Source organism: Typopeltis vanoorti, chromosome 18, assembly GCF_054136105.1.
Source record: "Typopeltis vanoorti isolate ZY-2024b chromosome 18, IOZ_Tvanoo_1.0, whole genome shotgun sequence".
Taxonomy (NCBI): domain Eukaryota; kingdom Metazoa; phylum Arthropoda; class Arachnida; order Uropygi; family Thelyphonidae; genus Typopeltis; species Typopeltis vanoorti.
In genome coordinates, this window is record NC_143566.1 from 1,032,092 (window position 1) to 1,044,696 (window position 12,605).

The 12,605-nt window shown below is 36.2% G+C and overlaps 1 protein-coding gene across 3 annotated transcripts in view; it reads left to right on the forward strand.

Moving 5' to 3' along the window:
* sds22 (protein phosphatase 1 regulatory subunit sds22) overlaps positions 1–12,605 on the forward strand; it is a 277,991-nt gene that overhangs the window by 145,984 nt on the left and 119,402 nt on the right. For all 3 annotated transcript variants that reach the window (XM_090408648.1, XM_090408649.1, XM_090408647.1), the window contains exon 7: positions 11,817–11,933. In XM_090408648.1, the coding sequence (XP_090264774.1) occupies positions 11,817–11,933 (117 nt within the window). The remainder of the gene's footprint in view (positions 1–11,816; positions 11,934–12,605) is intronic.

A 12,605-nucleotide genomic window follows, 5' to 3' on the forward strand; every position in this document is an offset into this window, starting at 1 on the left:
CAGTTCTAAGAGAAACTGTAAAATTAAAGAAATATGGCAAATATCAGTTTTTGCCAGCTGTCCATTATTGGGTCTCTGTCCAGTTAGGAATCTTTTGTTCACATCAGCTGTGCCCTTTTTTTTATGTTGGGCATATATATGTGAGGTTAATTGATCAACCCATAGTATGTTAGTACCATGTGTAGGAAGATATTTGTGAAAGGAGGAACTTGTTCACATTTAATTTGAAGGTCTATGTATTCTATTCCTTGGGAAACACATGGGAGAGGAGGCTGTTCCACAACTCAGTAGCAGTAGGAATGAAGAAGGTGTAAGAGAAACATGTTCTATGGAGTTGGACTGTGATAGGATTTTGGGTGGTAGCTACATGTGTTTCAGTGGATTTGGTAGAGAGAAAGAATTATGCATGAACTGCAAATTAAAGAAATATGGCAAAATAATTTGAAGTTTTTCATGCAAACTTTAAAAGTTATGGTATAAATAACAGTTCATTTTGTGTTTGAAAGAGTATTTATTACTCAGGGAAAAAACTATAGGATCTAAAACTATATGCCTATAGGATCAACAGGTAAAACATGCCTGCTCGGACGTCTCCCAGATCAGCAAGGCCCGCAATACCAATCAAGCGATCAGCGTTGGAGCATTTTGTGTTTGAAAGAGTATTTATTACTCAGGGGAAAAACTATAGGATCTAAAACTATATGCCTATAGGATCAACAGGTAAAACATGCCTGCTCAGACGTCTCCCAGATCAACAAGGCCTGCAATACCAATCGAGCGATCAGGGTTGGATCGAAAAGTGGGATACCGAAAGGAAACTGAAACTAACAGAACTGTTATCAGTAGGAACATGGAATGTGCAGATCAGGAAAATTAGAATTACTTCGTGAGGAAATGAAGAGATATCGGTGTGATATACTAGGATTTGCAGAGATGCAATGGACATCATCTGGAGAGATCAATGGATGCTAAGTAGTGTGGTCAGGATATGATACGAAGCAGGAGTTGGCTTCCTTCTTAACAAAAGAGCTAGTGAGGCACTGTTAGGCTACAAACCAGTTAATGAACAAATCATAGTAGCAAGATTTCAGGCAAAACCATTTAACATATCAATAGTCCAGATGTATGCACCCACATCTGACTGAGACAATAGAAACAATACCAAAGCAAGATGTGCTAATTATTGAAGGAGATTGGAATGCCAAAGTTGGAATAGATGATGATGGTTGGGAAAGAGTCGTGGGAAAATATGGTTTCGAAGAAAGAAATGAACGAGGTGAAAAATTGTTAGAATTTGCTGTGGACCACGAGATGATGATCTGTAACACAAGATTCCAACAAAAGGAGTAGAAAATGGACATGACGATCAAATGATGGGAAAACCAAGAACACAATTGATATGATTATGATTAAAAGAAGATGGATAACATCAGTACAGCAGTGTCGAACTTTTCAATGAGCGGATATAGACTTGGACCATAGTTTAGTGATTGCAGACATCAAGTTGAAATTAAAAAAGAAATATAAACCCCAACATCAGAATAGAAGAGATACAGCAAGAATAAGTGAAGCAGAAATAGGAAGAAGGTGCAGAACAGTGTTAGAAGAGAAACTTAAAAGTACGGAGAAAGAAAAAACTCGAATCTAAGAGTGAAAAGGGTAATGAAGGGGATAGAAGATGCAGTTGAAGAAACAGTATACCAGAAGAAGAGAAGATCAAGAAGAAATGGATTAGACAAGAAACACTGAATTTAGTATAGGAGAAAAGAATGCTGCAGATAAGAAGGGTTTTTGTTTTTGTTTTTTCTCCTAACTTTCTCTGCTATTAACCTCATTGTCAAAATCTGTTGAATTGTAGTTCTATCCTTCCTAAATCCTGCTTGTGCCCCTTTTTTTTATGTTGGGCATATATATGTGAGGTTAATTGATCAACCCATAGTATGTTCAGATTTCTTCTATCAGAACAAATATAGAAGAGCAATATAGAAGGAAGTGTAATGAGGTGAAAAAAGCAGCAGTCAGAATGGATAAGATGAAATGGTTAGAAACCCAATGCAACATTATAGAATAGTACTATGGAGAGCATAAAACAATGGAGGTATACAAAATGATCAGAACCATTAATAGAAAGTGGCAACCAAAACAGACCACAATTAAAGATGAAAAGGGCAAAGTATTGATGAATAAAGAAAAAATTGTACAAGATATTGTAGTGAGTTATATGAAGAAAAACTAGATTTAGATAGCATTGGGAAACTGACTGAAGAATTGAAGCAGATTTTGACAATGAGGTTAATAGCAGAGAAAGTTAGGAGAAAAAACAAAAACATATATACTTGCTTTGTTGATTTTCAGAAAACATTTGACAGTATTGACCAGAAAGTGACTCTAGCAGTTCTGGAATCCTATGGAATTGATAAAAAAAACAACTAATAGCTATATTAAAAGATGTTTATCAGAATGCAGTTGCAGCAGTTAGAATAGGTGATGATTTAGGGAAATGGTTTAGAACAAGCAGAGGTACTAGACAGGGGGACCCAATATCACCAATCATTTTCACCGCACATTTAGAAAGAGCAATGGACAAACTGAAGGAAGATGCAAAAGGAATATCTGTACATGGAATGAAAATTAACATTTTGAGATTGGCAGATGAGATTATTATTATTGAAGAAGACGAAGGAGAACTACAAAAAACACTGAAACTGTTAAATGAGGAAGGGAAGAGACTTGGACTTGTTATGAACTTGGAAAAAACAAAGAATGGTATTTAGTGAGAAGAACATGAAACAAAAGATACAAGTGGATGGAATCGATATAGAAAATGTAGAACAATTCACATATTTGGGAAGTAAAATGGCATGTGATTTGGACTGTAAAAAAAAAAAAAAGATCAGGATTGCAAAGGGAAGAACAAATCTGAAGGCCATGGATAACACTGGAAAAGTAAAGTGATCAGCATGCAAACAAAACTAAAAGTACTGGAAACATGTATCTTTAGCAGTGTACTGTATGGATCTGAAACATGGGTAATAAATAGGAATCAAGAAAAAGAATTTTGTCATTTGAAAGAACTTGTTACAGGAAGATTCTAAGAATAGGATGGGTACAGAAAATTACAAATGTAGAGCTCTCTCGCGGAAGATACAACCAAAAGAGAATGTAATGCAGAAGATTATAAAACAGAAGCTGCAATTATTTGGACACATCTGTAGAATGAGTGAGATAAAGACATCTGTGTTTGGTATTTTGGATGGTTTAAACAGAAGAGGTAGACCATACAGAGAATGGATAGATGATGTAAAGGACTGGTGTGGAATGGGTGTACAGAAACTGCGACACTGTGCACTGTACAAAGAAAGGTGGTAGAAGGTAATGAAGGAGGCAACGGGCAGTGAGCCCATGTTCGTGATGAAAAAAACTGATTTAGAATTTGTGATTAATTAGCTAATTTTTTTTATTTTAATGGTGCAGTCTGAACATATTGAGTTTATTATGAAGGTAGGTGACATTAATTGTAGCTAACATAATATTCCAATGAACATTTACCAGGGAAATATTTATAGAAGATGCATGCAGTAGATATTGAACCCCTATATAAGAGTGGTTGGAGTGAGTTAGTAAGAGATGGGTCATTAATCACTCTGATTATGTTGAGTAGTTTCAGGGAGCTTTTGGGTACACCTTCCCTGATGTGTGAGCAGTACGCAGTGGGTGGACTGATTTGCGATTTGTACAGGGTTCATAGCTGTTCAAAGGTAAAAGTTCTAAAGCTTTTAGCAAAAGAAGAATTCTAATATTTTGGGTGCCAAGGAGGCAATGATTGTAATGTGTTTATGCCAAAAGAGTCTTGATATTAAGGTAATCCCAAAGAGAAAGATCGCATCTTGCCTAGAGATTTGGGCATTGTCAGAGGTAAAGCTGAAAGAATATGTTTCTTTTTTTGTGGGAAATAAGGTAGAACTTTATTAAGGCTAAGTGCTGGGAGAAACTCATGTAAGAAGACTCAATGGAGTGAAACATCACTAAGAAAGAATTAAAAGCGTTACTTAAATCTTCCAATATTTCATCTGTCAGTGAGACATCGTTGGAAATTACAGTATGGGCTTGTAACACACACACACACACACACACATGCACAAAGGCAACACAAAAACTAAGTGAATGTGGACAAAAGCTATGTGGGGGCAACCGTTGGCAGCCTAGGATGTATGCTGGGATTTCGAAGTATAAGTCGTTCCCATAATTTGGGAAGTTTTATGCAACGATATTTATTTAGATTAAGTTGATTTTTGATAGCAGCTGCAGATTCCAAAAATAGCCTTTCTCTTCTAAATTGACTGCGATGGAATATGGCAGTCTTTTTCCAACTGATTCTATGAACTGTATCTAAAGCATCGTCTGCAAGATAATCATGACTGCAGATATATTTTTTGTGTTCTTCCAAGCAGGTGTTGGTTGATCTTCCTGTCTGTCCATAGTAGGCCAGTTTGCAGGAACTGGGTACTTTATATACTTCAAGCACAGAGAGATGATCTTCAGTAGAATGCATGACAGTCTCTGAGAATGATGTCCATTTTCTATTGCATTCACTGATATTAAAAATAATAGTAGCATTCCTCTTATCAGCTCTGGTGATGACTATACTGCTATCTTTGCGTAGTTTCTTGAGGGCACTGAATTGGCAAGAAGATAGATTTCCTTTAGGAGGTGAAGATTGAGAAAGAATGCTGATGACATCAATCCTAATGTTGTTAGCTATTTCAGGAGCAAAGTTATGGATACCACATTCAGCTTTGAAGATTAGGTCTAACATTAGCACTTGCTTTGGAGCAACGGCAAAATTATGGCCGAGACTAATGGCACTGACAGCAACATCACTAAATCTTTTGGACGACATATTAACTTCAGTTTGAAGAGGTTGAACTACAGGTAGGGTTTTGAATCCAGAAGACTGTTGTACTTTTTTAATGTGTTGATTTTTGATTTTTAAGAATTCTTTCTGAGTAGATGCTTCTGACATATCAAAGAGGATGGTACAGAGTTCAGTGTTCAGAATAGCTGAGAGCTCAGACTGCAATAAGGGGCGTGTTCGTAGCAGTGAGGATGGTATACGTGGCGATCTGTTCATGCTGCAGAGCAAAACTGGCACACTTGTAAATACAGAGGATCTTTTTTAGATTTGAACTTGATTTTAAATTTCATACAGTTAAGTAATATTTCTGTATCCCAGTATCTTTTAAGAAAGGCCAGCCTATTTAATTCTGTAGACAAAGTCTTAACTTACTGTAATGTTTTACTTTACATGTTATATTTTCACCATGAATAATTATAATCTGTGTTAAGGCTAACTGCTGGGAGAAACTCATGTTTAGACGGCTTAATGGAGTGAAAAAGCACTAAGAAAGGATTAAAAAATTGTTATTTAATTCTTCCAGTATTTCATCTCAATCACTGAGACATCGTCAGGTATTACAATATATATATATATATATATATATATATATATATATATATATATATATATATAAAATAAAATAAAAATCGGCTAACTCCTTTTTATTCCCGTATAGGGAGTAGATGAGGCTATTTATCTAATTTTTGGAGACTGAGTGGGCAGTTCAGTGCCAAGGTTCGCTTCAACATCTCAATTATCATCTGAGTTGTATTTGCAACATTTGCTCTGTGACTTTTGAACTTGAAATTCCTATCCACCAATACACCAAGATCCCTTTCTTCCTCAGTTTCTTGTAGGCTATTATCCTGTCACATCCCATAGCTGTGTTCACACCAAGATTCTTTAATATCCTAAGCACTTTTATTTATTTACCTCTATTTCCACATCAGCCCCTATCACATCTGTTACTTTAGTATCTCCTCTTGGATGATACACCCTTTACTATTGGCATTCATCAGTTATCCTAATTAGTCATTTTTCCTTTTACTTTCCACATGCCAAAAAAACTGATATTCCTTTGGTCTGCTTGATGATTTTCTTCTCTGATTTTGTCTTCTTTAACATGCCTTTCACCCTTCTTGCCTGTGCTTTGTGTACTTGTGAGCTTTTGAATCATCTTTCTCTTCAAATTCACTCCACAACCTATTTCTTTGCTTAATGATGCTGCTACCCATCCATGTAAATCTTAACTTGTAAATCCCACCTGATTTATTCTCCCTGTTTGAGGTATGCAATCTAATACTTCCTTCAAACATCCCTAGAATTTCCCATGCACTATTAAAATCCTCCCTCTGCCTTCTTGCTCTTTTCTAAGTTCTTCATAATTATCATCTCTGTAATTCCACATCTTTTAGCTGAAAATCCCACATGCTTTAGCCACCACTTTCTCTATTTTGACAACAGTGTGTGCCACCTTAGTAATAGCCAACTCTTCTGATGCAATAATTAGATTAAGAACTCCCTCTCAAACCCTTGGTACCTACCATCAGATACTGCTTCAGGTAATTAACACTTAATAGCTGCATAAATTTCATTTCCCTCTAGCTATGGATCTTTTCCTCTTTCCAGTCTATTATAAATATCCCCCTTAGTTGAAATCTCTCATAATAATTACTTGTTCTATGCTTGACACCTTTTAATTCATTTATATCTGGCAGAAAGGTCAACTCTTTTGCTTTACCTCTTTGCATCCTAATAGCTTTACTGATATTGTATCTTTTCACCAGAAAGACAAGATGGGTTAGAAAAATAAAATGTTGCCAGTTGTCTTCCTTATTCTTATATCACTTTAGCCTAGTGATAGACTAATCTGCTAGCAGTAAAGAATGCAGAGTAGCTAAAGTCTAAAGTACTAATATGAAGCTGATAGTGTCAGTTGTCTGCTGTATTCTTGTATCTCTTTAATCCAGTGTTTTGCACACTTTCAGTACCCTCATACCTCCTTTTAAAATTTGAGAAACACTGTGTACCCCTTCTCAGGCAAAGGCAATTTCATTTAGACATGAATAATTATGAATAATTAGAAAGGCATTTAATTTTTAATGTTTGCATTATAATAAATTGCAAACATAAACATTTTGTAAAATTATTACATGCAGTGTATATACAGTCGAAACAGAACTTATGAAATTTAAATTTTCAGTAATAATAAAAAATGTTTAATGAGAGGAATGAAATCATTTCTGTTGGGAAGAAGTTAATGTGGTGAAATTTAGTTCTATATTTGTTATTTTTAGCTGTAGATGGGGCTCCTTGTCAAGAGGACTGTTTTGTCTCCGCCCATCCCCCAAGTTTTACTTCCACCATCCATAAGCTGCAAAATATCACTTTAAGATTCCTTTATTAACTTCTATGTTTCTATCATTTCTCCTCTGTTTGCTCCTAACCTTGAAGACTGCATTTCCTCAATCTATCCTCATATGCACAATTCCATAGGTCACTTATTCTTCTTAGTTATACATTGCGGAATCTTTTCAGCTGTCTCACCATTCCCTTGGAACCCAGGTGACCATATCTGTGCTCAGTAATTTGGATGTGTTCTTATCAATGCCTTGTGTGGTGGGAGAAAGCTATAAAGAAGAAAACACTTTGCAAGGCTTTATCAATGCATTGTGAAGTATTCTGTTTAACTGTGCTGTTATCCAATGCGATGATTTAGCTTCCTCAGCAATGTGACTCCCGAACTTTAACTCACTGTCAACAATATCATGGGATCTCTAGCTTTATTGATTATCTCTGTCAAATTCCTATTAATATAATTCTTTGCCTGTAATGTCTTTTGGCCAAAATGCATCGGCAATGACCTATCATAGATCATCATTCTTCCCATTGCCAGAATACCTGACAACCCTCTCCAATTTACTAACACATTTGACCGCTTCCTAACAAGGTCTCCTTCCAAGTATACTGTGGATGTCGGTTCTCTTCTTGGTAACTCTGGTCACAATCTCATATAAGTCTTTTTGGCCACAGAACAACCTTTACTGCCAATTCACAGTCTTGTGCCCTTTATCACTACAAGGGTACCATATGGGATGACCTCTGTGATTTCTATTTCTCCTTCCCATGATCTGACTGCTTCAGTTCTTCTGATCTAAACACCTGCTCAGACAGAATAACAGAAATCATCTGTACAGAAATGTATACCATTTCTGTAAGGATGATTTACAAGGAGTCAAGCGAGATGGCCCCTCCTTGACTTCAAGGAGTTAAGAGAAATGGCCCCTCACTCTCTTGACTCCTTGGACTACCTACTATTCATAATAATATCTCTTGGTAATAATAATACCCCTCCAAATTCTCAGCCACCATCCAAGCCTCGGTTCTCAAAAAAGTGTCACAATGCAATAAAAGAAAAAAAATCTCTGCATACCATGAATGGCTCAAGACCAAAACTCCAGCTGCTCACTTTGCATACTGCAGCTCACAACAGATGTAAAAGAATCAAGTCCAAATCAGACTTTGAAAGGGCAAAATGCTGCAAACTCCCCTGCCTGCCCAAATGGCTGTTGCTCCTTCTGGTCCCTTGCCAAAGCCATTGCATGCAACTTCTGCCCACCCTCTGGATTTCTGACACTCCCACATTCTATATATAAATGACCTGCTCTCACAATCCCATCCATAGCTTTGCCAATCACATTACTCTCCATTTCCCCTTTTCATAGGACAAACCTTGTAGTGCTCAAGTATTAGAATCATCAAATCTACCATGACCTGAAGTCTGATCTCCTAGCTATATCGCAATGGGGCAAGGACAACCTTGTAGACTTTATTTCCACTAAAACTCATTCCTGACTGATCTCTCGCAAGAGCTTGTGTGTGGCTAAAATTCTGCTGATACTTTTTGCCCTCCAGCCTAAGTTATTCCATAATTTAATTTTTATATTTTGTCTTCAGCCTATTCTTAAGCCAGACAACAAATTTTTATCATCATAATCAAATTCCTGATGTGTACTCTTTGGGGGGGTGAGGGGGGTGTGTGCAGATATTATGATAGTATTACATGAAAACTTACATTATTAGTAACTTCCTACAACATTGTTCATCCAAATTATTCTTATCTGCCAGGATTTATACAGTATTTCAGTATAAGGGTACTTTTTTTTACTGTATTAATCCACCAAGATCTTAGTTTTTTTACTGGAAAAAATAGTTGTTTTTGCTATTCTGTTCAAGTGACCATACTGTACTACACAAAATTAGTTCTGTTCATGCATTCCTGAATGCTAATAATATCAATGTTAGGTCCTTGTTCATGATAGAGGAGCCTTCCAGTTGACATTCTTTTGTTCTTATTCAATTTCTATGCTTTTCTTCCTCTATTTTTCGTTCTACTTCCCCATGTCTTTTTTTTACTATCCTATCATCCAAACCATATTCACTGGAATCTAAAGCCTTGAAATTGTGTTTGCTCTGCAGTGCAACCCATGAAAGGAAAAAGTAGAGTTGCCTTGCACTTGACCTGTGCTTCAGCAAGATGGGAGTGGTCCTGGATGGCCCAGCCAGGATCACTTTGCTTGCCTCCATGGGTCAAGGGTGTTGCAGTCTCCTTTCCCTTCAACGCTTCCCTTGCAGCTGAAATTACCTTTATTTGTTAAACCTTCCTTTCCAATGGTTATAGTGCCATAAAGATCTACAAATTATCTCTCTCTCTCTCCAATCTCCTCGCATCCCTTTCAATATCATCATCATCGTTTATTTATAATTTTACAAGTATAAATAGGGAAAAACAATCAAAGCAAAAGTACTCTCTGTACACTAAGATAGGACTTGGAGGTTCTTGGAGGAATGATATGAAGGAAAACGAGGCTTCTCTGTCATATGCTAATTGACAGATCTCTGATGCGGAGAGTTGGGGGGGGAAGTGGGAAGAATATTGCTGATGTATTTCCAATATTGAGTTTGGGGTCTGCCTTTCTTTTCCCACCTGTAGGAGCGTAGAGGACCAGAGCATCAAAAGGTGCAAAGGGCGGGTGGCTGAGCCATTTTATTTGGTTTCTTTGAACAGTGCTGACTAGAGAATCTTGCTGGGATTCATCTAATATGGTAGAGTTGGGAATGTGGTCTTGCCAGGAGTAATCCAGGATATTTCTTAGACAAGTAGTTCCAAAGCAATTTATAATATTGGTTGCTGCTTTGTTGAGATGTTCCAGGTCTGGGAGCCGTACAGAAAGATATATCGGGTGTACAAGATTAGCTAGCTGTTGCTAAGGAACTTTCTGTAGTTTGTATTAAAGTTCATTTCTTTTGTTTTTAAAGATTTGATTAGGGTTTTCCATATCTCTGGGAGTATTAGACCTTGATTTCTGTTAAGGTTGACAGTAGAACAGGCGACTGTGGCTGCTTCTTTGAAAATTCTTGAATGGTAATCTTCCTCTAAGTAAGGGGAACAACTTGTCCCACTCAATGACATGGTTAGTTGTAGAGAAATGAGACGATAGGCCAGAAATCTCGTGTCTTTTGTTTTTTACATAGCCAATGTGCTCTTTTTGCCTGATTTCAAGGCTTCTCGAAGTTTGTCAGATGTAACTAGAGCCACACGAGCAAGGAATATTATAAACTCCAGCATATTTATAGAAAGGGTGGTTGTCTTTTGGAGATCTTAGCAGTTTACGAATAGATTCTATTGGTTTAAATGTTACTCTTATTTTGTGTTGTTTGAGGAGGCTGACGAGCTTGTAGGAGATGCCACTTACAAACGGAATTGCAATAGTTTTTATATATTGAATATCTTCTTGTTCTTTTTGTGGTGGCTCAGAGAAAAGGACTATATTGACTAGTCTTCTTGGATAGCCGTTCAAGTACAGATTGTTGGAAATTAATGATAACTCATCTTGAAGGGTCTCGTTGTCTGTTGTGATGCGAATCGCTCTCTTCTTTAACATGTGTACAATGCTGAGTTTATGTGAGATGTGGTGAGAGGAGCTGAAATGTAGGTGGCGACCTGTATTGGTCGGTTTTCTGTACACCGATAGATTTATACTGCCATCAATTTTTTTTTTTTTTTTATTAAGATGTCTACAAACGGTAGTTGTTTTTCTCTTTCAAGTTCCAGAGTAAATTTAAGAGAATGATGGAAGGAGTTGATCTTTTTGAGAAAATCGTATAGGTCATCTTTGTTGTTGTTCCACACGATGAAGATATCGTCCACATATCTGAACCAAATTTTAGGTTTGGGAATAATTTGGGATAGGATTTTATTTTCTAAGTCTTCCATAAAGAGGTCAGTACATGAAGGTGAGAGTGGGCTCCCCATCGCCAAGCCTGTTAATTGTTGGTAGATCTTATTTTTCCACGAAAAGTAGTTAGAATTTAGGCAGTGAGCAAACAGTGAGGTTATATCTTGTGGGAACAAGGTAGATGTTAAATGTTTCTTTTGTTTTTAAATTTGTACAGACAATATCGTTTACTATATATAGATCATTTTCTTGTGGGAATGATGAACATTCCCACAACTTGTTCAGTAAGAGACATTTTTCTTACTTCTAACTGGTATTTGTGTGACTCGTGTTCTACAACCAGGTTCAGTGCTGGATTGCAGAATTTAAAAAAATTGCCTGTTTGTGCCAAAAACTGATTATCTCTAACTCATTGGGAAGGGATCTAGAGAAAGTTCCTCTAGCAGGTTCTTTTGCATACCTGGCATCATGGAAGTGACCACAAGGCTGCATTGTGGCAACTTTCATAACTTCCTTTGACACAGTTAGAATTTATCATGTGTAAAAATTCCATTACCCCATCTTTATGTATAGGATATGAAATTTATTTTAAAGATTATTGTAACATTCTTGAATTTTTGCTGCATTTAAACTGAGTTGGTAGAAGTTCATGATATTTCAATAGTTGCCTCTTATTTTAGGATATTCAAAATTTGGATGGTCTAAAAAACCTTCACAGCCTTTTTCTTGGAAAAAATAAAATTGCCAAACTACAAAACTTGGAAGAATTAGAGAAGCTGGAAATCCTTAGTATTCAGGTTTGCTGCGTCAATTATATAATTTAACATATAGAGAAAATTCAGTTTCACAAGAAATTTAGAAGTTGTACAGTTGATTCTCACTATGACAAATACCAATTATTATAACAAACTACTAAAATGTCCTAAACAAATTCCCACAGGTAAAATGCTGTTACAAAGGAAATTCACTATAGTAAACTACCTCTATAATGAGCTATTCTAGTGGTCTTTTCAACTTTGTATACTGAGAGTAGACTGTATTATGATTTTAATAAATTAAACTTTTCTAGAACTGAGCAGTGAACTCTGCTGTATATCAAGTATTGGTTTTCAGATGTAGATACACTGTTTACTGTATCATCATCTAAGTAAAAAGCTGAAAATGTGTTTTAATTACATTTTTATCATTAATTTCTGAATCCGTAATTTATATTTGGTACCTTTATATTTGATTAGCAAATAGCAGAGCAGCTTGCTTAAACACTAAATTTTTGAAAGGAAATAAAGATCTTTTCATTCGAGGTTTTGGTTTTTGCTACTATTTACTCTTGACAGGTAGTTTGTCGAAGGACGACTGAAGAAGATTTATCTGTTTGTTGAATTTGAATTATGTATTAAATTTGTCTTATGCTGTAACATAATTCAGTGTAATATCTTGGCCATTTCAAAATACTGAATTTTGCAACAATA